Here is a 23,989-nt window from a genome sequence, read left to right as displayed (position 1 = left end):
GACACTGAATATGACAATACCTCTGATCTTAAGGATTGGGGTTTTTTTTTCCCCCACATGAATATTTTAGTAATAGTGAAGTGTGGGAACTGAGGGGGAAGGTACGGAATAAGAATAAATAGCTTTAAAAGAATCTAAAGTGCCTCTGCCTGTTGGCAGTAGCTGTGTAAAGGAGTGCAGAAAAAAAATAAGTGTGATGCATTGATTTTTAACCTGCAAGCTGTTTGTAATTTCTGTAGTTAAATGCTCTGTATTTCCAAGGGAGAAGTAGGCTTTGCACTGTGCTTCTGAAGCCTGGGAGCTGAATCCTCAGGGAAGCCATCTGCCCAGCATGCTAGAGGGCAGTTGCTCCACTGAACACATTCCACACACTCATGTAATTAGGAAGTAATTGAAACCTATTCCTCCAAAGCACCACCATGTGAGGCTGTAAGCCACAGAAACCTGCTGTAGACCAGTTAGAAGATAAACTCATTTTAACCGTTTGTTTTCTAAAAGCCATCCTGTTTGTTTCTCTGACGTGCTTCTATCCATAAATCCACCATCCTCATGCAACTTCCTGTCCGTACATCCATCTTGCAACACAGCCCTGTGTATGCAGGCACATCTACTCAACCATCTCTCCATCGCTTCTACCTGACTGCCCGCATTTCCCTCATTCATTCATCTTCATCCAGCTAACAACCTCCCTTCTGGTCCTCCCACTCCAAAAACGTACACAAACTCCAACCTACTGCATATTTGTTCATCTTTCATTCTAGCTACACATTCATTCACTTGGCACCTTGCCATCAATCTTTTCACCTCAGCCCATCCATTTGACAGTTCCTTCAGCCAGCCTCCTCAAACAGAGATCAGTCTAAAGCCAAGCAGGGGAAAGCATGTATGGAGAAAACTCCTTCCATACCTTGAAGAGGATCTCAGTTGTCATGGTGAATCCATGAGTGATGATCGGCTCCTCATCCGGGGGACGGCCCTTCCAGCAATCCAGCTCCACGCAGCGGCAGCCAGCCAGCAGCGTCTGGCGATACATCTCAGGAGACGAGATACCAGAAAACTGACCAGCTGGAGGAGAGCAGAAGGAGGGAGGCTCAACATTAGCTATTCACATGGGACAGTTTCTGCATAAACTGGAGCAGCAGAACTCTCTGCCATCCTTGGGCAGGTGTACGTGGCAGACTGACAAGATGTTTTCAGTTACAGGGTGACATTTCTTCTTCTTACACAGCATTTAAGTGCCAAGCACCTCAGAGTGCATTACAGCCCTCAGATACATCTGCCCGACTGATTGTCAGCATCATTCACCCATCCCCGGTGGTGGTACATACGCTTTGGAGCTGAGGCAGACTCTGGAACTGCCCATACCTGTTAAATATGTGTTGTGTGATGAATTGATGAAGTAGTGTGAGAGCGGCTGGGTCATGTCCTGGTACAGCACCAATTTGTCCAGTGCTATCACATTGTTCTCAGGGCCACAGAGGAACCAGACCATCCCCTCTGGAGACAACTGCCCTAACATGGAAAACAAAGCTGTTAATAGTACCGAAACAAAATGGTTCTGGCACCTCCTTGCCAGTGCATTGCAACACAGGGGACTTGTGAGAATCGGGCTGATTGCTCCCCTGGGAAAGTGAGGGTAGCAGAAGGTGCGAGATCCTCTGCTATTTTCATACTACCTCTACAGCAAGACTTTTGGGCTGAGAGAGACTCACCTCTCTGGATGTTAATCCCACTGGGCTCGTACTTCTCTATCAGGCTCTGCACCTGCTCAGGTTTGGCTGGTGGGAAAAGGATGTCATTGAGGCGAGAGTCTCGCTGCTTCTTGTTGATAAACTTTGCCAAGTGCTCTTTGGTCATGTAGGGCTTTGCTTTTAAATGGCTAAGGTGAGAGAATTACAGAGGAGCAGAGGTAAGGCCTGTGTATTACCCAGAAAACCTTTTCACAAAAGAGAGATTGGTCCTTCCTCAGATTAGCAATGGGTGTCCGCCTCCCTGGGCCCACAAATTTCTGTTTTGTCTACATTTCTTCCTGTAAACGATGCTTCCTACTGTGGCCTTTCTTCTTCCTCGCTAATTCAATACTGTGAAGACGTTGTACTGAGGGGAGCACAAAGCATATTTTGAGCCTCTGGCTCGAACTCTAAAGGGACTTGAATTTCACAGCACACTGAATTGCTTGCCCTATGAAACCAAGTCCATTTAAGAAGTCACAGATTTAGCTACTTGGGGGGAAAAAAAAAAAAAGGTCACTGGCTGCTTGTGAGGATCTATGGTTCTCACACTGTACATGGCCTTGTTTGGGGCTAGCCACAAGCAGTATCACGTTAGCGTGATCTAGTGTTGACCTGGAATCAACCCTCCTGATGGTGACAGTTAAGAGTCCCTGCAGCACAATGAGTCTCATCCTTTTTATTCAGGCTGTGAGTGAAAGTGTTAAGTGCACTGGCACTGTTTTGTGACCTGGTTTCCTGCCCTTTTGAGACCAGACAAACCACATAGCATAAAATCCCCTCGCCTCTGCTTTTTGCCTATCTTTTGCCACAAGAGATCAAGTTCTCTGCTGTGCCTTGAGGGAAACTTACTGTGAGGTAAATATCTCATCAATCTCAGGCCGTGGACACAGATTCATGAGGAAAGTTTTATACACGGTCTCAGGGAAGTCCTCTGGGTTGATGGCATCATTCTGAGAATGCAATAAAGACATGTCAGTATCACAAACCCATGCTGGCTTTCACCTCTCTGTGGTGTTAATACACCCACAGTCCAGCACTTGTTTGTGACAACGCAAGTAAGCGACTGGAACATCTGGCAAGGTGTTTAGGAAAGAACGGATGGAGTGGAGAAGCACCATAATGCCCTATTTCAGAAGGGACAGTTATTTAAACTGTCCCTCGGTGCCTCTTGTGTGATGGTATAAAGCTAAAGCTTGATGCAGTGGTAGGAGCTGTCAGAGGCCTGGATTGTACTCTGCAGGCCGGTAGAAGTCCCAAGATTAACCGTCAGATCTGTTGCTTCAAAGAGCAGACAGTGAAACACGCGGAAAGGAACGTGCTGCTTCTTGTGCCACATAGTGCAAGTGGTGGAGTCGCAAGCGTTACTGCAATACAAACAGTAAGAATTGATCCTAGCAGGCTTGCAGTTAAGGCATGGCAGCTAGTGGTAAAGGAAAAGGTTTCACAGCAACTAAGAGCATCTGGGCTGATGATTTTTTCACAGCCAAGGGCATCACAGTCAGGGTAGGCAAAAAGATTGTTCTTGAACTAGCGAGATCTTTGGCTACCTAGCAAAACCCTTACCTTGCCCTTTGGAAGATGACAAGCGCTTAATGCTGCTTCCACCCTCTTCCTGTCTGCAGGAAACATCTGAAAAATACTGACCAGACAGGGAAAAAAGAAGTCATCACAATGTAGCAGGAGCAAAGTCAGAAAGCCTGGGTTTGGGTGGCTGGGAGCTGCAGCCAGAGTGCAAGACACTCAAAATGCACAGCGAAGGAGACTGACAAGAAGACTGTAAACATGAACCAGAGAAGAAAGACAGTGTTTCTCCAAGGGAGTAACTGATGTACCAAGTCTTATAAAACTACAGTGGATTTTTTGACCGCTGCCTTAATACAGAAGTTCTATATTTCTGCTATGAACTCTGTAAGAGCCCTGTCACTAAACTGCATCAGCTTACTCTCAAAATCCCTCTTCACTGTCCCTCCCCTGCCCCTCTTGGAGGTGGCCCCTGTGGTCGCAGGCCTCATGCCACAAATTCCCCAGGACACTTCCCCCCACAAGACACCATCCCATGCGGTAGCTGGCATTAGCAAGGAATAACTTTGTAGTCAAGACAACATTCAAAAATAGCAAACAAACATTGTGCACATTTGCTGCTTTGAAAGAAGGCAAAATTTTCTGGAACCAAAGGCTTTCCATGAATTCAAGGAACAAACTCATTACACAGGCAAAGCAGCTGGTATACTGCATGATGGAAGCACAAAAGTCCACTGCTGCGGAAACCAAAGCTCACCTCCAATTTAGAAAGCTGAGTACTGGTCTGCAGGGCAGAATTCACTTGGTCAAGCCTTCAGCTTAAAGCAGCCTCCGCTGCACTATGGAATAGTAACAATAACTGAACTCTCCCTACTTTCAGAATATCCCAGTCAGCAGCAACAAGGTCTCCTCCATGGATAAATTTAGATGTCAGCTCTATTAAGCTCCTGGCATCACAGCTGCTCACAGCCAAAAAGGGGAACAAAAAGTGCCAAATGTGTTGACAGGTGGAAAAGTGTTCAGCGGGAGCTGCAGCAGACTTATGCAAACTCAGTGCATACTGGTTCCCAAGCTGCCCTTTGCAAGGCAAAAATTGCAGCACCCTTGTTATGATTCAAAAGGGATTTAAATGTCTAAAGAGAAAGGCAGATGCTCAGGGGAATTTTCAGAAGAACTCAGACATGGAGTTTTGAAAGCCTTACATACACCCGCACCTGGAGATACTGAGTATTTTTATAAATCTGGCTCTTAATCTGGACTATTTAGTGGTCTAATGCTTTACACAGTAAAGCATTTTTACCACTCTACAAGACAGACAGGCCAGGGCATTGAAGAGAGGTACAGCCTGTACCAGGTATTTTTTCTGGCTTATTTCAGAAGAATAAGCTGTTTTCTCTCTGCAGTAATGCTACCTTGCTTGCATTTTAAAGATCAGCTCAAAGTACTCTTCCCTAGTGTGAGTTATTCATTAAAGACCTATAGATTTTTAAAAGGCCTTTGATGAATACACTCGTTTCTGACAGAATGGAATTCTGCTGGTTGGTGGTTTAGAAAAGAAACAACAAAAAATGTTTATTGTTAGAATAATGGTCAACCATCTAGGAGCCCATTTAGCCAGCATAGACTTAATCTAGAATCATTTTGCAATATAACACGCAGTAGGTAGCATATTTATTACAGGCGATTAGCGCTTCCCTCTTGTGATGCTATAACACAGCATAAACCTAGAAGCAGAGTGGTTCAAAACTTCCCAGTGAATACCCACAAATGCACTATCTGCAGGTCCTTATTCTTAAAACAAAAGATAATTTATGCACCCAAAAGGGAATTCAGCATCACAGTGCAGCCTTTTGTAACTCATTCATGAGTTGAATCAACATGGAGGAGCCAGAGGATCAGCCATGGAGTGATTTTACTAGGGAAGACACTGAGTGGCACAAAATCAATTCTAGATTTATGCCATGCAGTGCAGGGGAGAAGTAATAGACTGGTCTTTGCTTCAGCAAAGCAGCCTTGGCTCATTCTAATGGCAGTCCTACCCTGATGCACAAAGCCAACGCTGGGGACAGCGAAGTGCAAATCTCCACTGTTCTGTTGTTGAACCAGCATTAACATTGGCCCAGAGGTCTGCCCTCAAAGGCTGTTTCCCTCTCATGCACATCCAGAGTAAAGACTGAGGGCAGCGGAATTACACCAGTGGAGTACGGCTGTAGTGGTCACATGTGAAGAAAGGAGACAAGCGAAAGCAATGGACCCCTACTTCAGGCTAGCTGGGGAGTCAAGCAAAAAGTTCTCCAAATACAGAACTCCCTATATGAAAGGTAAAATGAGTCCTACGCCTCATCCACCTTTCAACTCAGGTTTGCAAAACAATCTGTGATCAGAATTTTACCAAAGTTGCTTGGTTTTGTTGATTATTTCTTGGCAACAGTCAGGAATTGAAATCAATGGCTGTTTAAGGCAATTTCTTGCTGTAGATGAAGGCCACAAAAGGTCTCCTTTCCAGACCCAAATTATGTCCCAGGCCCTTCCTTGGGAGGCACCTAGGTGCAGCAGGAATACTTTCGTGGTCTGAATCCAGAGGGAATGATCTCTACCTCTTAGGTGCAGAAAGAGCAGGCAGGTGAAGCCATTGGGCAACCATCCTCTTACTAGCTGCTCTGCCTTTAGTCTGACTGAACACACAATAGAACAAATATCCATACTCACTTCCTGACAGGAATTTTCCCCTCTGCATTAAGCTGCATCTTCAGCTTCACCAGGCTGTGAAAAAAACCAAGATTATGAAAATGCACTTGTACAATCTTAGAGGTCCTATTAAGTAAGGATAAAGAAAAAATATGCAATTGGGAAAACAATCTAACAGTTAACTGAAAATCAGGGCCCTACAGACCGTCAGCTTAACCCCAGCCTGTTCCTGTTTCCTGGGAAGGAGAAACAGGCAAATTATAAGAACTTAGATATCAGAAAGATTCCTCTGAAACGTAAGATATAGATATGAGATAATGATATCTCCTATTATTTAGTGTTCCTCAGCGATCCCAAGTTGCCAACCAAATGGTATTACAGAGCAAAGAAAAAGAGGCAGCACTTTGTTGGGGTGACTGCGGTGAGAGACACATTTGAGGTTCAGAATTTCAGTTTGTCTAATACCACATGTGTGTTTGGCTCAAGCAGTTCTGTGCCAGTCAGTTGTCATGCAACATATGGCCCAACTACCAACCCAGTACCTGTGCCTTGGGGCTCCTGAGCTGACACAGGACTTGTTTTGGAGGCTGCCAAAGGACCTGGATGCTAAGCAGCCTTTTCTTTCTAGTACAGACAGAAAGGGCCGTACATGAATGTTTCAGAGAACAATGTTTGTCAGAAATCACTTACATTTTCTCTAGGAAGGTGTACCGAGAAGCGTTGTATGTGAGGGGATTCCGAACGATGGCCATGATATCCTCAGCCCAGCTCTGGGAACACACACACAAGGCAGAGAGTTGGGCATTATGGAACTGCACCAAGAAGTACACAGCAATAAACACAGAAAGGGCACAGAACCATAGAACGATTTGGGTTGGAAGGGACCTTTAAAGATCATCTAGTCGAACCCCCCTGCCATGGGCAGTGACACCTTCCACTAGACCAGTTTGCTCAAAGCCCCATCCAGCCTGGCCTTCCACACTTCCAGGGAGGGGGCATCCACAGCTTCTCTAGGCAACCTGTTCCGGTGTCTCACCACCCCTATAGTAAAAAACTTCTTCCTTACATCCACTCTAAATCTACCCTTTCTCAGTTTAAAACCGTTACCCCTCGTCCTGTCACTACAGGCCTTGGTAAAAAGGCCTGTCCCGATACTGCTGGGCTCCAAATCCCAACAACTGTGCCCTGGGCTTGGCTATATCACCTTCCTACTGCCTATGTACACTAGCAGCTGAAACTTCTCCACTGAGTCTTCTCAGCTGCCTGTTTATCCATACAAAGCACATGAAGGACAAAAATGACATACTAAATTTCTTCTACTGGTCCTTCTCCATTCAGGGCAGAAGTTTCTAGAACTATGGAGGTACCACACCTTACTGGAACATAAACCTGCTTGTTTACAGCCTTGCCAGTAACATTGACAGGGTTCAGGTTCCCTCTCTTCCCCTCTCCTTTCCAGCTCCCCACTTAATGCCCCAATCCTTAGTGCTTCCCAGCGCTTCCTTGCCCTCAGGACCCGATACCTTGCCAACATTCTCCTTGTAGGACACAAAGTTATGGAAAGTGAGGTCAACCATGTCAGGGCCAGATACAATAGTCAGAGTCTTTAGCAGGAAGGTGCTGTGAGGGTAATCCAAATTAAAAACCTCTCGGAGCTTCTGGCACTGCAAAAGAAACAGAACAGATGGGGATGAAGGGAGAAAGAGGCAAAATGTACCTGAAAAAAACAGGACCCGATCCAAACATTGACCCAAATTCAAGCTTTTCAAGGGTTGCAAAACTGTTTAATATAATCTTCCTTTCCCTGGCTTTCCTTATTTTTAATCTTTATTCTGGAGCCTGCATTACCTGGATCCTCCATAGAACAAAACATTGTGACTACCATCACTGCACAAACATGCTGTTTTGGACTGAAAAAGTAAAAGTTGGAGACTGCTCTTAAAGAAATTCCTTCTCAAACTTCAGCCTGAACTTGCAGACAAGCAGAGGAGTATTTAGCTTGCCCATACCAGAGGTGCATAACCAGGTTATCGCAGACAGTCATTTGTCGAAACACATGCTAAGAAAGTCTTTTAGATTAGTGTAACCTCCATCCACCATGAGAAAGATGTTGTTTGCGTCCCGGAAGGTCTACCAGCTTTAGACCTGGTCACTGGAGAGATGGGCTCTCTCCCTCCAAGTCACATTTTCTGCTAATTGTCAGTTGCCAGAAGTGTTTTTTTCCATAGCAATTGCAGTATCCTACAGTGATGGCTCACCAGAGATTTGTTTTGTTAAGTATAAGGCTCACCCAATTAGTCATACTTGGATTTCATCACCATATGAAAGTATTTATAGAATCCCTTTAAATTATTTAGCATTTTCTGCATTCCTACGTAAGGCGTCACTAAGCCAAGGTATCCTGGAGTTGTACTGACAGTCACTATTTATAATGAAAAGATAAATTCCCATGTCCTAGAATAAAGCACAGCAATTCATTATCTAAAGCGCAGGATAAATCCCTATCAAAGCAAACAGGGAGGCTTTGCACCTGCCAGAGCACCTGCTCCTTCAGAAATTAAGGGCAAAATTCATGATCTGGGATTGTCAGCAGAGCAGGTCAGACCCAGAAGTTTAACTGGAGCTGGAATCTGAGCTCTCAGTGTATGCACAAACCTACAGTTAGACACATGGCTGAGTTACTGCATTTCAACAAGTTAAAACATCAGTAACACCTTAACACACTACATATCACATTAACTTCAGCAGAAGAGGTTTTAGCTAAATGGCTTTACCTTTGTGTTTGCTATAAACTTAAGAGCACATACAAAGTCAGTCACTGCAGTTCAGCTCACGTTTAGTGACTTGTTAAGCTGCTACGAACTGGACAATGTCTGAATCTTTGCAAGTTGAAGAAAGCGAACTCCCCAATCTTAGACTTCTATGGACCTCAATTTAGCCCAAACCAACTAAAAACCCCTATATGCAACCATCTGTTTGCATCCCATTGTGATTCAAATAGAAGCAATTCCATTTCTGCCACAGATTTTTCTCTTTACATTTGGACTGTAATAGCAGAAACTCCAAAACAGCTCAGCTTCAGGCATTCTTATGTGTCTGCACCATGTCACACACAGAGCTGCCTATGTATTTTATAAGGAACTCTGCAGATTTTTTCCACTGCATTTTTCCAAATTTCTGGAGCATTTGCAATTTTGAACACATCTGTAGCAAACAGGCATCTTTAGGAAAAACAGGATGGCCTGGATTATAACTCAAAATCATCTGACTGCTGTCTCTCACTTCATAAAAACAACTCTCCGCAGGGGTAACTGAAACCTGTATAATCCAAGAGTATTTGGAGGGAAAGAAGGGAGGGGGAAAGCAGTCAGTCACCCAGAAGATTTGCCTATTTTCTAATAGTTAGGGAATTTCTAAAATGCCTCATTTTCACTTTGTGAGCAATTTTCCTTCGCAGAAGTGAGCAGCACCCACACGCCCACACCTCCTTTCCGCGCTCATAGCAACTTCTTGATGGAGCTTAACTTTTCATCACAAGCAACAAAGCGTTAGGATTTTAACTTCAAATTTAACTTCATCTTGCAAACCCACTGGCATTTGTTCAGCTTCCTTACCTCTAGCGTTGTAAATTATATGAAGCTAAGACAATAGAGAACTTGTGGTTTATGCTGAACTCATTTCCTGTATTTGTTACAAATCGGCTCCTCCCAGCCCTTCCTCCTCTGCACGCTGATGTCGCTTGGCTCTCCAGCAGACGTTTCTGCTCACACTACGTCCCTAGCAAGCTGAATGCTGCATCAGAGCTTTTGCCTTTATCTAGATGTGCTCCACCGGACAAACCTGACACATGCAGTGTTTGGTAACGGCCTGATATCTGATCACCTTCTCAGAAGTTGTTGTTCACTGTTAGCCTCAGCCTGTGCCACTTTTTATATGCCACGCCCTTTATCAGCAATAACTTATGACACCTCCCAACACCTCGGCAAAGTTGATAGCTTCATTTTATGAGAAGCGAACTGCAGCAGGGAGAGGAAGGGATGATCTTGTCAGGGATCTAAATTGGGTCATATTTTCCCAGCGACTGACTTCCCGCCTGGCCTTAAGCAAATCACTCGCTTACTTTGTGCTGCCTACTTTACGTGGGGATTATCTCCCTCACGGGATAAAAGCAGTGATGTTGGCGTAACACTGAATGAAGATGGTGAGAGAGGACCAGAGACCGTGTCCGAGAGCACTGAACCTGATGCCACGTCTTGGCTCTTTCATAACCTGTACTCCTTTAGCACCTTGTGCTGCCGCTTTGCTATGTAATTACTGAGTGTCACGTTGCAGGTGGCCATAAAAGGAAAAATAGGAATTGCTACATGAAAAGCAGGACAACCGTATTAGCCATGCAAATCAGAGGAAGGGAAACATGCTTAGCAAATCCACTTAAAAAAACCTCCAAACAAACAGAAAAGAACCCACCAGCAGAGTGGTTGAAATACAGATTCAGCTTGCATCTCACTTCCCACCCTCCTGATTTCCCTAAAATCCTCATCTGTACAAATCAGATTCATAGTCCGCAGAAAAGCAAATTCTCATGCAAATATAAACAAAGAGCCAGGCCTAATGCAAGAGACAGAGAGCGCCAGTCCTTTCTCTACTTGAAACGGGATACAGCCAAGTGATAGCTGGGATTTGCCACAGCTGCACGTGCTCACTGCACACTGACAATTCTGTATCTTCATGAAATGTGCTACGTGATGCAGTGCTTGTGGTATTAGAAGACAGGACATGACAACAAATCTTCTCTTGTGGAGAAGAAAGGTCTGGTTTGGTTGCCAGAAGGGAAAGGGAGCACCAAGATTATTCAAATGCCTTTGGCTCTGCAGGTAATGCTCATCTCGTTAGCAGCACTGCTCCATCATGGGATTCAGCAACGAGACCGATTGCTGTGAAGCGGGGAGGGCTGTCCTGCCACCGTTTGCACCACGGGGGCCAGCCTGTCTCTGCACCAAGCATCTCAGCAAGACGAGGCAGAAAAAAAATACGCAGATGAAGCACTCTCAGCTCTCACTGCTGCCTTATCTAAAGGAAGCGGAAAATGCAGCAGCACACAGATTCACACGGCACAAAATAACCCGCGGCATTCTGGAATCGAGCAGGAACAGACTGCAAGGGAGAGATGCAGACTGCGCATCCTCAGTAACTTCTGTCCCTGTGGTCTAAGAGCTCACACTGCAGAAAGATGGAAGAGGCAGAAAAATGGCCCAGCATGGCAAAAGGCCATTATTCAGATGTGACTGTTTCCTTGCTTGGCCCCTGCTCCACTATTTATAAATCCTTTGCAAGCCACGGGCTTCTACCCGCTTTTCTCTTGCATGCACACGTATCAGTTTGTCTCCATACAGCTTCTTGTGATCACTCTTTTATTTGGAGGCCTGAACGTCAGACTTTGTTTAGTTCCATCCTGTGCTCGTGCACATTGCTGAATCCACAGCCTAGCACTGAGATGATGCTCAATCCCCGGAGCTGCCGCCTTCCCCCGCGATGCAGCAGAACGACTGACCACCCACAACGTGTTTATAGTCCGTGGCTCAGCCGTCTACTCAGCTCCAAGTGCAATGTGAGTGCTCCCTGCATTGGTGGTTCCTAAACACTACTCACTCCTACTTTATCATCTCAAAATATGACGTGTGAAATACCTTGGTATAATTTTCTCCCTCGTACATGTTCAGTTCAGAGTCTGCATCTCTGGGTTCAATAACAACAAAATGTGTATGGAGGATGAAACTTTTATAATCATGACAGTCAGAAAATACAACTTCTGTTTTTATGAAAAATTATGCTTGTTTCAAAGCCAATGCCTGCTGAAACATCTGAACAAAACCCAAGATGAAGCCAACAGCCCAGCAGTCTGGCCTAAAACACCGTGTATTTTGGTCCTAATTATTACCTTCTCTGTCAGTGTTCTGGGGTCTTGGTGCATCAGAAAAAAAACCAAAATGGAGCAGCCGTTATTGTTCCTTGTTACTCAAAGGAAAACACAGAATTGCATTGTAAATAACATCTTGATCTGCTTTGGCATGCTGCTGAACTACATTCAATAGCTTTTTATCTTGTCTCATTTATGTTCAAAGTCCCTGCTAATTCTTATCTTTATTACTCTTGAACACGTGCCAAAGTTCATTCTGCCCTGTCTCTCAAAAAAAAATTTCCATGGAGAAAAAACACTGCAGAACACTGAGTAGCTCTCAAAGAAAATAAAGCAAAGGGGGTAAGAAGGGGAAACCTGCACATGCACAGAAGAGGTCATGGGAGGACTGGAGGGCTGTGTGCGTGCTTATGTGCTAATATGCCAGGAGGCGAGGGCTCAGGAGGGGGGCAGGAAGAGAGAGGAGAGTCTCTCTCAAAGAGAGCACGGCTGTCCCTCACCTTCAGGCAGGTTCAGTTCCAGGAATCATTTCCCTCTTGGGGCAAACAGCAATGGCCCTTCTCATTTGGAGGTGGCTCCAATTGCTGCCAGCCCTTAGTGACTTGTCCCTTTTTCAATGCCACTTGCCGTGCTGGGCGCTACAGGCTGACTGTCTACTGCCTAAACACTTGCAGCGTCAGGAAAGGGGTCCCACCAGTCCCTGCCTCCCACCTTGCAGGGACAATGCTGTGACCTGTACTGGCGACGGAGTGTGTATGACAGCAGGTCTTTTCAGAAGTGGTTTTCTGCATGGGCGCTTTGCTGTTATTCTTCTTGCTGTGTATAGAGAGGTTACAAAGAAAAACTCCAAACCTCTCACTTTGCAGCAGCTGGAAAGTGTTACTGAAAGCAGGTAACTCCCAGCATCCACAGTACAACCATGTGTTAGCAGAGAGACTCATTGCACCTACATTGGTCTGAAAAGCTCAGGGCATGTTACACCCTCACGCAGCTTGAACCACAGCCACTTTCCAGGAAAGCAAGAGTGCAGATATTCTCAATAAAGCATTTTCCTTCCTTGTAAATTCCTTCAGTCACAATTCAGTATGAAAACCAGATCACAAGCATTGCCTCACAGAGGCTGTGGATCTACTATTCAAGGAAGGGGAGAGGAGAAGGATGCTTGATTTGTTACTGGTACTATCCAAAGCTCTTCCAACAGCTGTGATCTTGTTCTCCTTGTCTTCAATATCATCCATTAGCCCCTTCTCCTCCACTTTTAGCCAATGAAACAAGTAACCGTTTGTATTAATTTCAGCAGTTATATCCCACAACCATTCCAAGCCATTATTTTGCAGCAGGGGAGACAGCACCCTTTTTCATTCTTCCGCCCTTCACCTCGACAGAGCTTTGTTTGCTTCATCACACCAGTTTTTCATATTTATACCTTTTTGTAATGATGCACCCGACATAGCTGCCCTATGTGGAGGGCGTGGCGATTCATGTTAAGAAATTTTCAATGCTTTCTGCATTCCTTTGAGCAAATTCTGTTCTCAGGAAAGCCAACTGAATACACAACTGAGGGCTTTAAGCAAGCCCTGCAGAAGCATTGTGGACAGTACAGCCACGTGTAAATAAGAAATTTCCAGGTCTGGACGGCACATCCCTCCCACCGTTTTGGTTCAACAGCCATTTCAGTGCCCACACAAGACCTCCCATCATCCCATAAGAGAAAGGTGGATAAGGAGCCAGCCTACTGCATTTTACTACATGTTGTCATAGAAATGCCAGAAAATTCCCTGAAATACAAAGGGGACTTATTTTAAATGGGTCTCTGTGAAATGCAGAATTCAAAAAGCACTTGGGATTTTCACAGCAGAGGTTGTCATCAAGTGCATCACTTCTGCCTGTTGAGAATACTTAATAAATCACTTGGTGCTTGACCTTTGTTTCTTTGTTTGTAAAAAGTGAGCTGTAGCCAATTCCCAGGACTGTAAAATACTGTCTCTGGCCTATTACAATGGCTAGAATACAACAGCTACACCAGGTCAGACCACAGATCCATCCAGATGCCTGGGGAAAAGTATAAGAACAGGGCAAATGCAATGATACTTCCCCGACACATTTCTGCAGCTTCCAGCAATTTATGATTCAGCAACTTCCTAAACCAGAGGCATTATCTTGCATTTAATAACCCTCAAAGGGCATTTCCTTCTTGTCCTGACTTTTAACATTCGCCTATGTTTTCATGACTTCTGCAGGAAGGCATCCCACAACACACTGACACAGGGTGTAGAACAGCAGCACCTCCTTCTGCCTGTGCTGAACCTGCCTTTGGAAAATTCCACTTGATGTGTAGCGCTCACACTGGAAGAATCATTGAGTAACTCCTTCATGCTCACCTTCTCCATTCAACTCCTGATTTTACAGCACTCCACAATACTCCTCCACATCCCCCTTCATCTTTTTTTTTTTTTGCCAGACTACAGTCCCTGCCTACTCAGATGCTCTTCCTACAGTAGCCATTTCATTCTTTTATTAATCTTGCTGCTCTTCTCTGCCTTTTCCAGTTCTTGTCTCATTTGAGATGAGGACACTAGAAATGCACAGAAATATGGGTGCATTCAGGGGGTACACAGTGGCATGATTTCCTAATTCTTTCCTTATAATTCCTAACATACAACTTAATTTTTGAGCAAATACTACTGAACACTGCACTGATATTTTACCATACTCTCACGATCTTGTTTCTGAGTAGCAGTAGTCAACTCAGAGCCTGTTATTACAGAAGGTTAGGATCGGGGGGTTTTTTTCCTGTGTACATTGCCTGATTTTTATCTGTACTAAATTTTATCACTTATTAGATCATCCAGTCAATCAGGAATTCAAGGTCTTTCTACAAATCAGCCCTCATTTTATTACCCCAAATAACTTGGTACCATTGGCAAACTTCGTCTTGTCTCTATACGCCTCTTTTGCAGATCACATATGAACACACAGTATGTCACAGGCCAAAGCACTGATCTTTCTGGGAGTCTGCTGGTTCTCTCTCTCTCCTCTCAAGAGACCTTTTTCTTATTCTCCAGCAGTAATTTTTCCATGCAAAGATGTCCTCTCTTACTCTGTTCTTTAAGAGCCTTTGCTTATGATAGGAATCACATGGGCCACTTTCCAATTTAGGGAAAAGATTTAGAGCTAACTATGGAACACAGCCGCTGCTTCCCTCTCCTCTTTTGTTTTTTGCTACCCTAGTACTGCTCATGAATTTCCTCATTCTTTTCAAACTTCTTTGTGCTTTCCTTAAAAATCTCTTTTAAAAGGCCATTTTAGTTTTTCTCTGGATATGGACTGCAGTCATCCCAAAACTGTACTGTGAATTACTCTTAAAAAACTACGGTTGGTCTTGTTTCCAGGGCAATTCCTTGTTTGTGAGTAGGGGCTCATTACAGAAAGATGCTGTTTGAGTAGAAATTCCTTCTGTCTAGAGGCAACTCTGACACTGCACTTGTGCCAGCATGTTCCTCCTGGTAGTCTCCAATTAGTCTTCCTTAACTAATTGCTAAAATCTAGGACACTTTTCTCCAGCCTGCCTGTTGCCACCAGAAGGACGTCCACCTATGGCCTCAGTACTTACACGATCAATTTATAATCTATATCAAAGCTGAATTAATTTTGTAAACAGGTTATTCCTGAAAGTTTAACACCCTAGAAAATAGTATGTCATGCCTCTCCTTTAAGTTGGCCTTTTCCTTACTGCATTCTGTCTGGAGTGCAGCACCTAGCTCTAACAGCGCCAAATATTTTATTCTCTCAAATGAAAAAAAAAAAAAAAAAACACCCCAACAAACCCAACAAAAAAACTTCTGAGAGCTTTTTTTCAAACATTATTCCCACAAAACAAGTTGCAGACAAAGTTTTAGGCTTGTTGAAAAGTCAAATATGTTTCATTCTAGTAAATTTCCAAGAAGAAACACAGTTGCTCAGAAGGAATTATGATTTTTAAGAATTGTGTAAGATGGGTATTGTTCTCGAGCTCTGCTGTGCCTTTAGCACCCACCTCATTATGGTCTTTTGAGAAACATCAGTCTCAGGGAGCTCTGAATAGACATTTTCAGAGCAGAATTAAGAAAACAGCCGTACTACTTACGCAAAGAGGCTGCTCGAGTCTCTCAGTATATATTGCAAAATCTTCCCCTTTTGCGTAAAACTGAGAATCACCTATGTTACCATATGGAGCCATTATCTTTACTCCTTTGTTTCCTTTTCACGTTCTAGCTTTACTTCAATTTTCTGCTTGCCTTTTCCATACATGGAAAAGTTAAAAACAAACAAAAAACAGACCCAGAAAAAAGTCCTAACAAGGACAACTTTGCTGCAGGAAGCTTAAATTATAACTGAAACCAAGAACAAAGCCATAATCATGTGCTTCCCTTAGTCTGCCACCCTGCAAGCAGACAATTTAAAATTTTTTTGGGGGGGGGAAACACTAGTTTTTCTGAAACTACATTTTCTTCCCTTTAAAGGGCTAAAAAACCCCACCACACATGGCATTGGAATCTCACTGTAACTACAAGTTTGTAGCTGCCTTGACCCAGCCTGTGCATCTCTGCACAAGAGAGGAGCTCTGGTGACTCAATACAGAAGCATCACAAGTCTCCTGCAGGACTTCCCAGCGTAGCTCAGGGAACGTAAAGGCCAGGCCAAGATTAAAGCTAGCCAGATGCATGGCAGGGGAGAGAACCCAGCCGCTGTGCACAACAGAAAACAGCTCTTTTGGAAGGCACTCGGAAGCGGAATTGTTGTTTTCCGAGCTTTCTGGCATATTCTTTCCAACAAGCTCATATACCATAGTCTGGAAGTGCCTTTCTTTTGGGTGCACAGAGGACCCCTGGGGAGTTCAGGGACAAAAGTAAAGATGGCTTTTCTAAATTTATGTAGATGTGATGTAAGGAGACAAGGTCCTCTCTACGTTCTTGTAACAGAAAGCCAGGGTAAGCTGCCTCAGCTTATGCCAAAGCCCGAGGCAGCCTTGCCTTTCCCATATGAACAACCAGCAGAAATGAAGCTATGCACTCACCTTGGGGATTTTGGCAAATCGCCCTACTCGGGTATCTCGGATGCTGGTTATATCCAAAATTTCCATTTCCTACAACAGAATAAGGACAAGGAAGATGAAGGACAAAGGAGGAAGGAAAGAAATCCATTACAGACCCCCAGAAGCTGCAAAGCAGGTCTCAGCCAGTGCCCTTCACTGGGGAAGAGCCCTCCCACCAGAAACAAGGCGGGCAGGGCAACATCAGCTGCTGATATGCCAAGCTGGCAGGCTGGCTAGTGCAGAGGTGGCAGGGGTCTGCGGCACCGTCCTCTTGAGGGTGAGGCCCGAGGCTCGGTGTGGATTACCGTGAGAGGGAGTGTATGACACGCATACAGGTTTATACGGGGAAACTCTACCCCAGTTACAGCCCATGTGTTAATACAACCCAGAGTCTCCTGTCACTCATGTTCTCAGCCTGTCTTTTGCCTCCATGCGTTCAACACGGAGCAGCTGAGCTGGAAGGCAGGCAGGACCACTTCTCCCCAGGTCACTCCCAGCAGACCTTCACCTCATCTGTTCTGAAGCAATTCCCATGGAGGACATTCCACAACCTTCCCTAGGCAGCCCACTCCACGTCCTCACTACTGGCTAGCTGTCATGTTTATTTTGTTTGTTCATTTAATATCCAACCTGAATTTCCTTCCTCTGTTACTAATTTGTCTGCTCACCATGGATCTGGAGAACAAATTATACTTGTTGCAGCAGATAATATTATTTTCCAAGATCACAATAAGGAACAATGTGGATACCATGTCTTCTGGCTGTATCCCCATTTTATTGTCAAGCGGGATGGAAATTTTACTCCTAATCCCACTCCCTTCTGAATTCCTAGCGCAAAAGCAGTGCAGTTTTTCTTCCTCGCTGTTCATGACAAGCAGATCTTAAGAGGAGTCAGCCAAAGATTAATAAGCCACACGAATTCAACAGAGAAACTGTTGACCATACCACACCAGGCTCTGTATCAGCCCATCTCTTGTCCCTGGTCGCTGTGCTCATGCCAGCCTGCACGGGACCTTCACAAGCCTGCCCCAGCTCCCTCTGACAGCCAGCGTTTGCCCACCACCCTTGCTAGCTCACACTGTCTGCAGATTCCCTCAGAGAATAGGAAAGATGCCAGACAAGTGCTTCCCCAAGGACGTAAAACAGGCTGTTGCTCCACTGCGGCTCTCAAACTTGTTTACAGTTTATTTTAGGTGCTAATTAATGGCATTTTCCAGGAGCATGAGACCCCCTCCACTCTGGGTTTCCTCACGTTAGCTATGCTTCCTTACCTCTGCCCCCTTCCCAGGTAGTTAAATCCCTTGTACCACTAACCCAGTGAAATATCTCACTTCTGATGGGTGACAACAGCTCCCCTTGCCCCATTTTGTGCACCTCCTCCAGTGCTACCACGTCTTCCTGCTGTCTGCTGGAACCCTTACAGCAAAAATTCTACCGCCAGGAGCAGACCTTGAAAGGGGAATGAGAGTGACGGAGATGGCTGAGAGTGACGGAGATGGCTGAAAGGAGAGCACATCTTCCAGAGAGATGTGACAATCCCCAGCCTCGCGACACTATTCTTGGAGGATACGGCTGTGTGGTGGTGCCTTGCCCTAGCTGGCACTGGGGCACAATCTTCTGAAAAGGCAGAGCTCACCAAGACACATCAGGTCTCTTGGCCAAGGCGCTGTGCAGGACTACTGCCTCTGTCTCTTTATCTACCATGCCTCTTCAGCATGTAGGTCACAAGGAGGAAGTAGAGCTGAACCACAGCTCTGCTCTGGAAAGCAGAAGTAAGCCCAGCCTTCCACCTCCAGTCAGCCAGATCTCTCCACCCCTCGCTGCTACTCATCAGCGAGGAAGTGAATTCTCTTTCCTAAATTTGTTGCCTGTCACTCTCCTCCAGCAGCCAGCATCCTGTGGTTTACCTCCCGCAGTGTGCACACACCACCCTGGCCTGAGAGGAGCACAACTCACTCTCCAGACTTGATGTAGTCTCTACATCACTACAGTCACTACTATTTTTTAATTAAAATTTCTAAAACCCCAACCAGTCAGTTAATTACAACACAGGCTGCACATGAGGTACACATTAGGTGAAGCTGCATACATTTAACTGCATACGTCTAGCCATTTTCTTTCCAACTGCATCATTGTACTGGTTGGGAGAATCCTTTAGCATGCTGGGTAACAGGGATATCAATACTACTGTTCTCTGTGAAGTCCTTTGAAGCACATCTAATGAACTTTGTAGGTATAAGATGCCAGTGTGACAGGCACAAAAAGGCCACGCTCATCTCTCTGGCATGTTCGCAGCTTAATTTCCTGCTCTTTTCTGGAACTCTGAAGACAGACAAATCTGCCATTGAATAAGCACAAGACTCCCAGGTCCTTTGTGGGGGGTTTCCCAAGTGGAATGAGTGTGGTAGTTTGCTCCTGAGTGCAGAACTTGAGCGCTTATGGTGTTTTAATCTCACACAAACTTGAACTGGCTATTTAGAGACCAAGCTGTGAAGTCTTAGCACTTACCTTATTCTGATAGGTCCAGTATAAGTAAAAGCCCTTTGGATCCACTCGAAGAATCACAGGAGAGGCGCTTGCTGTTTCCTGACAAAAAAACCAGAAGAAAGAAGGTTAGCACCTTATCTGACTTGGAGAACCCATCATGGGACGTGAGGTTCCCAGTTCAAATATAGACCCAGTCAGGTGAAACATCCTCTGTGATTTATGGAAATGAACCAGATGATTTTAGTACATCTCCAGAGTAACAGTGTGAGGCTATGGAAGCTGATCTCTGCTGAAGCCTGAGTCTCACCTAACACTATGCACTTAGCTAGAACAACTCTCTTGGAGCTTTCTATACAATGAATTAAGAGAAGAAAGTACCTGTAGATGCAATTAATTGTTTCATTTGAACTGCCTTCCCTCCAAGGCACCTACTTCATTCTAAGAGTTCCAGAAGTAGCCTAGGCCAAGCAGAGATAGCATTTATCCGTGGCATCTACCATCTACATGCTCACGCTAGTTATCTGGGCTCTCTTTACGAGAATGGGCCTAGTCAGGAAGAGTTCAACAAGGGGTCCATCTAATACAGCAGATGAGGCTGCTTTAGGTGGCGATTCTTAAACTCCATGAACTAGCTCTACACAGACTATAAAAAGAAGCAGCTATTTAAACACCCACACTACAGGCACAAAACCAGATTAAATTATTTGGGGCTGATCCTGAACCTCATACAACAGGGATGCCCTCCAGATCAGAACCAAGGCATATACTGCAAAGGAGACACAGGCTGCTGTGAGGCTGTGTACTTTGCCTCTGAATAATTACACTGCTTCTGCATTTTCAGTTAAAGGCAACTTCACAGACATTTTCAAGACAACATCCATTCCCATCTCACATGCAAGCCTGTGCTAAGAGATGAATTAGCGTGAGCTCTTTGGAGACAGAGATGAAGGATGCTTGGTGCCTCTGCTTGGGTCCCAGCCCATTTGCTCATTCAGTCTAGATGACTCCTCACTGCATTTGACCTCTGGTGCCACAGAAGATAGGATCATAAGGCCTATCAGCCATTTCCAGGAAAGCTTCAAATTCAATGCAGGAAGCTGAAATACGCAGCTACTGAGATGAAACCAGTAATGGAATTGGGAAGTTGCATTTGTCACTTGGCCTTGGGTTCTTCAGTTTGTTGCTGAACTCATACTTCAGAGTTTATCTGTATTTCCAGGGCCCTCCATTTCCAGATTCAGTATTCTTCACTATAGCAAACTGCCCATGCCACACTGCATTGTATGTTCTCCTTTTACTTCCTACTGTCTTTCTCACACTGTACTAGGGACAATGCTGATCTGCACAGCATCACGCCCATGTTCCCAGAGTTCTTGGTTAGCTCCCTGAACACATGGCCACGAGCCACGAAGAGCAGAACAGGCACTGTAGTACTACTACTGAGTATCGTGCCACGTTTCTAGATTAACCTTATCTCCTACAAAGCAGCTCTCTTGAAAGCAAGTTGAGGCTGCAATAAGGACTGCTGACAGCTGGCCTCCTGATCAGGGACGTGGATGGCTGTGGGGCACAGGTAGACTCTCCTACGGGGTGGCTCCTGGCAACCAAGGAAATAGTGAATTCTACAGAAGACGGTCTGGCAGCCAAACTGGCTGCGGCTCACACTGTGGAGTTCAACTCTAGAGCAGAAAGCAAACATTAGCTGGTAAAACCTCATAATCCATAATCTTTAAGAGAGAGAAACATTTTTGCTTCTACTACGAGGGCTAAGAGTCAGCACAGAGCCAAATCCACATGCATCTGATCTGCTTAAGAGGTCAGCTACTACTTTGTGCCCTACCTGAAGTTTTGAAAGGGTTCCCAAGCTGGTTCTTGAAATAAACTATCATCCATGCAGTAGGACTTAACCTCTTTAGTCTGCTTGGCAGCCCCAGCTTGCTGGATGCTAAACGAAGCACAGCAAAGTTGCTCCTTACCCCAAGATGTTGCAACTAACTCAGTGGGACAGGTCAGAACAGTCCTGCCTGTCAGAGATCCTACTGCACTCTCCTCTAGAGAATACATTACAAACGCTGGACAAGGTGAAGGCACTACAGAAAAAGCGTGGTTTTGCTTTTCTCAAGAAACTGTTGGGTACAGTGAAGGCTCTGGTCCAGTCCCAAACTGTCAAGAGTGATGTAAGGAGCCAATCTGATCTACCTTCATTCCTTTGCCTCAGATGTTGTGGAAGGAGTTAAAAACTGTTACCAACAGCATGGCCAGGTCAATTCAAAGAGGGAAACAAAAAAAATGCAGGCCCATGACCTCTAAAAAGCAGCAATCCTGGAGCTCTTGCCAGGCTGATGATTCCTTTGCAGCCTGCTCTAACTGTGGAGTGGGAAAGCATGATGAGATGGAGCAACTTGACCAGAACAGCCCACTTGTGGAGAAGGCTTTCATTATTGTTGGAGGTCAAGTCTGTAAACTGCTTAGTAATTAGAGGCAACCTTTTAGGAATGTTTACAAATCTGTAAACCTTAGGGAAAAATCCACACAGGACTTGACCTCCCTAACTCCTATGGTTGCAGCAGCAAATAACACTTGTTGGGTCTTAGGAAGCCCAACTTGACTCACCTTGGGTTTCAAGGGAGCCTAACTATCCCAGGAATTCCCAGTGAAGTATTTAACAGCTTCAAGTTTTTGGGAAAGTGGTCCCCGAGGACTGAGCATAGAAAGTCAGCAGCAATATTAGACAAGTTTGGCTACTGTTATTCTCAGAAACCAAATCCCTGTTCAAATTCAAAGCAGCCACAAGTGCATTCTGCAGGCAGGGGCCCCACTGGAAAGAAAGGGAAGGCTGTGCTTTCCACTGTACCCTGGTGTCATCCTCCTGTTTATGTACAGCTAGTGTACAATAACTGCCCAGTGATATTCCAACCTGTATTCGTCAGCATCCATCCTTTCTGTCAGCTGTATATTACATTGCTTTCTCATTTCTCAGTGCCGCTGGACCACCCCTGCTTATGCTGCACACAAGTGACCTACCTCCCCCGCACACACTGCCTTGGGACTTAAAACTCTATTCCAGCTTTACGCCCACAAAAGTAAGCACTAATCGCTCCTGCACTGCTGCTGGAGGCTCCTTCTAATGCGTCTCATTTGCAATACCACATCAAATGTTTCCCCCAGATCTTGGTGAATAATGATAACCTGGTCTGCCCCCGCTTTATCAACATTCATGCTCAATAGCAGACAATTCATACTCCAGACAAAACGGATGGGCAGCTGCTGTCCCCTTGCTCAGGTATGTGGGTATTAGGGTAAATACTCTTTTGCCTGCTTAGAAAGTGAGGAGAGGGACTACTACATTCAAATTAACTTCTCCTCTTCTGCTGTTCCACACTTTCTTCCCCTCACAATGAAAGGCCAACAGAGACTGCAAACCAGGCATTTTGAAGACAGAAGAGGACACCGAGTTGGAGAGAGAAGCAGCTTTTTGCAGCACGCTTCGAGGCTCTGGCACTGTTAAAGCACAGACCCCTTGCTGCTCGGCTGCTGTGCACTTGGTAGCTCACAGACCCACAAGCCGGGCAGGCATGGGAGGACATGGCTCACCCTCTGATCCACTCCAGCAACAGGGCCATAAGAGGAAGCAACTTGGAGCCAGATTTCCTCTCTATCTGCAAAGCAGGGAGAGTCTGCTCAGCTCTGGAGTAAATCCTACCCCTCACGCTCCTCTGGACAAGTCCAAATGCAGCGTATGCCTCTCACCCCAAGGAGACTCCTGGCAGTGACCACCTTCCTGAGGGCTGGTTCACAAACACAGACAGGACCCTGGGGTCTTGCACCAGAGAAGCTGCACACAGACCCAGTGGCACACTCCATTTACTTCCATCCTCCACAATAACAAGAGGCGCAGAAGCCACATCACCAACCCCTAATACATATGCCCTTTGTTTTTAGCCCTCAGCTCTCCTGTTCTTCTCAGTTCACTCTCCCTATCCAGGCATCACTGCTCTCAGGTACGACACACAATGTCTCATCCCCCCACTGAATACCTGCTCCCAGCCTCCCCACAAACCCTGACCAAAACACCGTATCTGCCCTGCCACCACGCATACAATCCAGTGAAGCAAAAACCCCGGTACTCACATCATCCCATTTGATGAAGCGCTCACCCTTGGATAGATACTCCTTCACCTCCGGGGGCTGCAGGACAGGGGTAAGCATTGACATTCTGTCCCGCAGATGTGCTCCTCAGCTACCAGAAGCAATAGCAGCTGCACAGTTTGCTCCTCCTTGGCCCCCTCTATCTCTGCCTCTCACATGGCAGGGCTCTCTGCCATTGCCAGCGTTGGCATCAGAAAGCAAACAGCCTCTTATATCCCAGCCAAATTTAGGAGGGGCAGGGGCAGGCAGGCGAGGACCGATGAATCTGCATTGTAAATCAACAGCTCTCCAAGCAAGCACGCGGAGCTCGGCCCAAGGTCACCTAGAGGAAAGCTTGCGATGGGTTGAGATGCCCGCCTGAGCAGTCATGCACACACGCCGTCTCTCCAGGAGGGACCTACTCCTCGTTGTACTTGTGAG

At 45.5% G+C, this 23,989-nt stretch overlaps 1 protein-coding gene across 1 annotated transcript in view; it reads right to left on the bottom strand.

The window, feature by feature from the left end:
* PLCB2 (phospholipase C beta 2) overlaps positions 1-23,635 on the bottom strand; it is a 49,022-nt gene extending 25,387 nt beyond the window's left edge. The window contains exons 1-11 of the mRNA XM_050896841.1: positions 23,552-23,635; positions 19,442-19,519; positions 16,916-16,984; positions 7,466-7,606; positions 6,633-6,712; positions 5,964-6,017; positions 3,297-3,372; positions 2,583-2,683; positions 1,713-1,879; positions 1,366-1,512; positions 908-1,065 (exon numbers count right to left, since the gene is read on the bottom strand). Coding sequence (XP_050752798.1) covers positions 908-1,065; positions 1,366-1,512; positions 1,713-1,879; positions 2,583-2,683; positions 3,297-3,372; positions 5,964-6,017; positions 6,633-6,712; positions 7,466-7,606; positions 16,916-16,984; positions 19,442-19,519; positions 23,552-23,635 — 1,155 coding nt within the window. The remainder of the gene's footprint in view (positions 1-907; positions 1,066-1,365; positions 1,513-1,712; positions 1,880-2,582; positions 2,684-3,296; positions 3,373-5,963; positions 6,018-6,632; positions 6,713-7,465; positions 7,607-16,915; positions 16,985-19,441; positions 19,520-23,551) is intronic.
* Positions 23,636-23,989: the final 354 nt, after the last annotated feature.

Source organism: Gymnogyps californianus, chromosome 5 (assembly GCF_018139145.2).
Source record: "Gymnogyps californianus isolate 813 chromosome 5, ASM1813914v2, whole genome shotgun sequence".
NCBI classification, from domain to species: Eukaryota; Metazoa; Chordata; class Aves; order Accipitriformes; family Cathartidae; genus Gymnogyps; species Gymnogyps californianus.
Note: the sequence above shows the minus strand (reverse complement) of the source record. Positions and strands in the feature narration are given on the sequence as shown.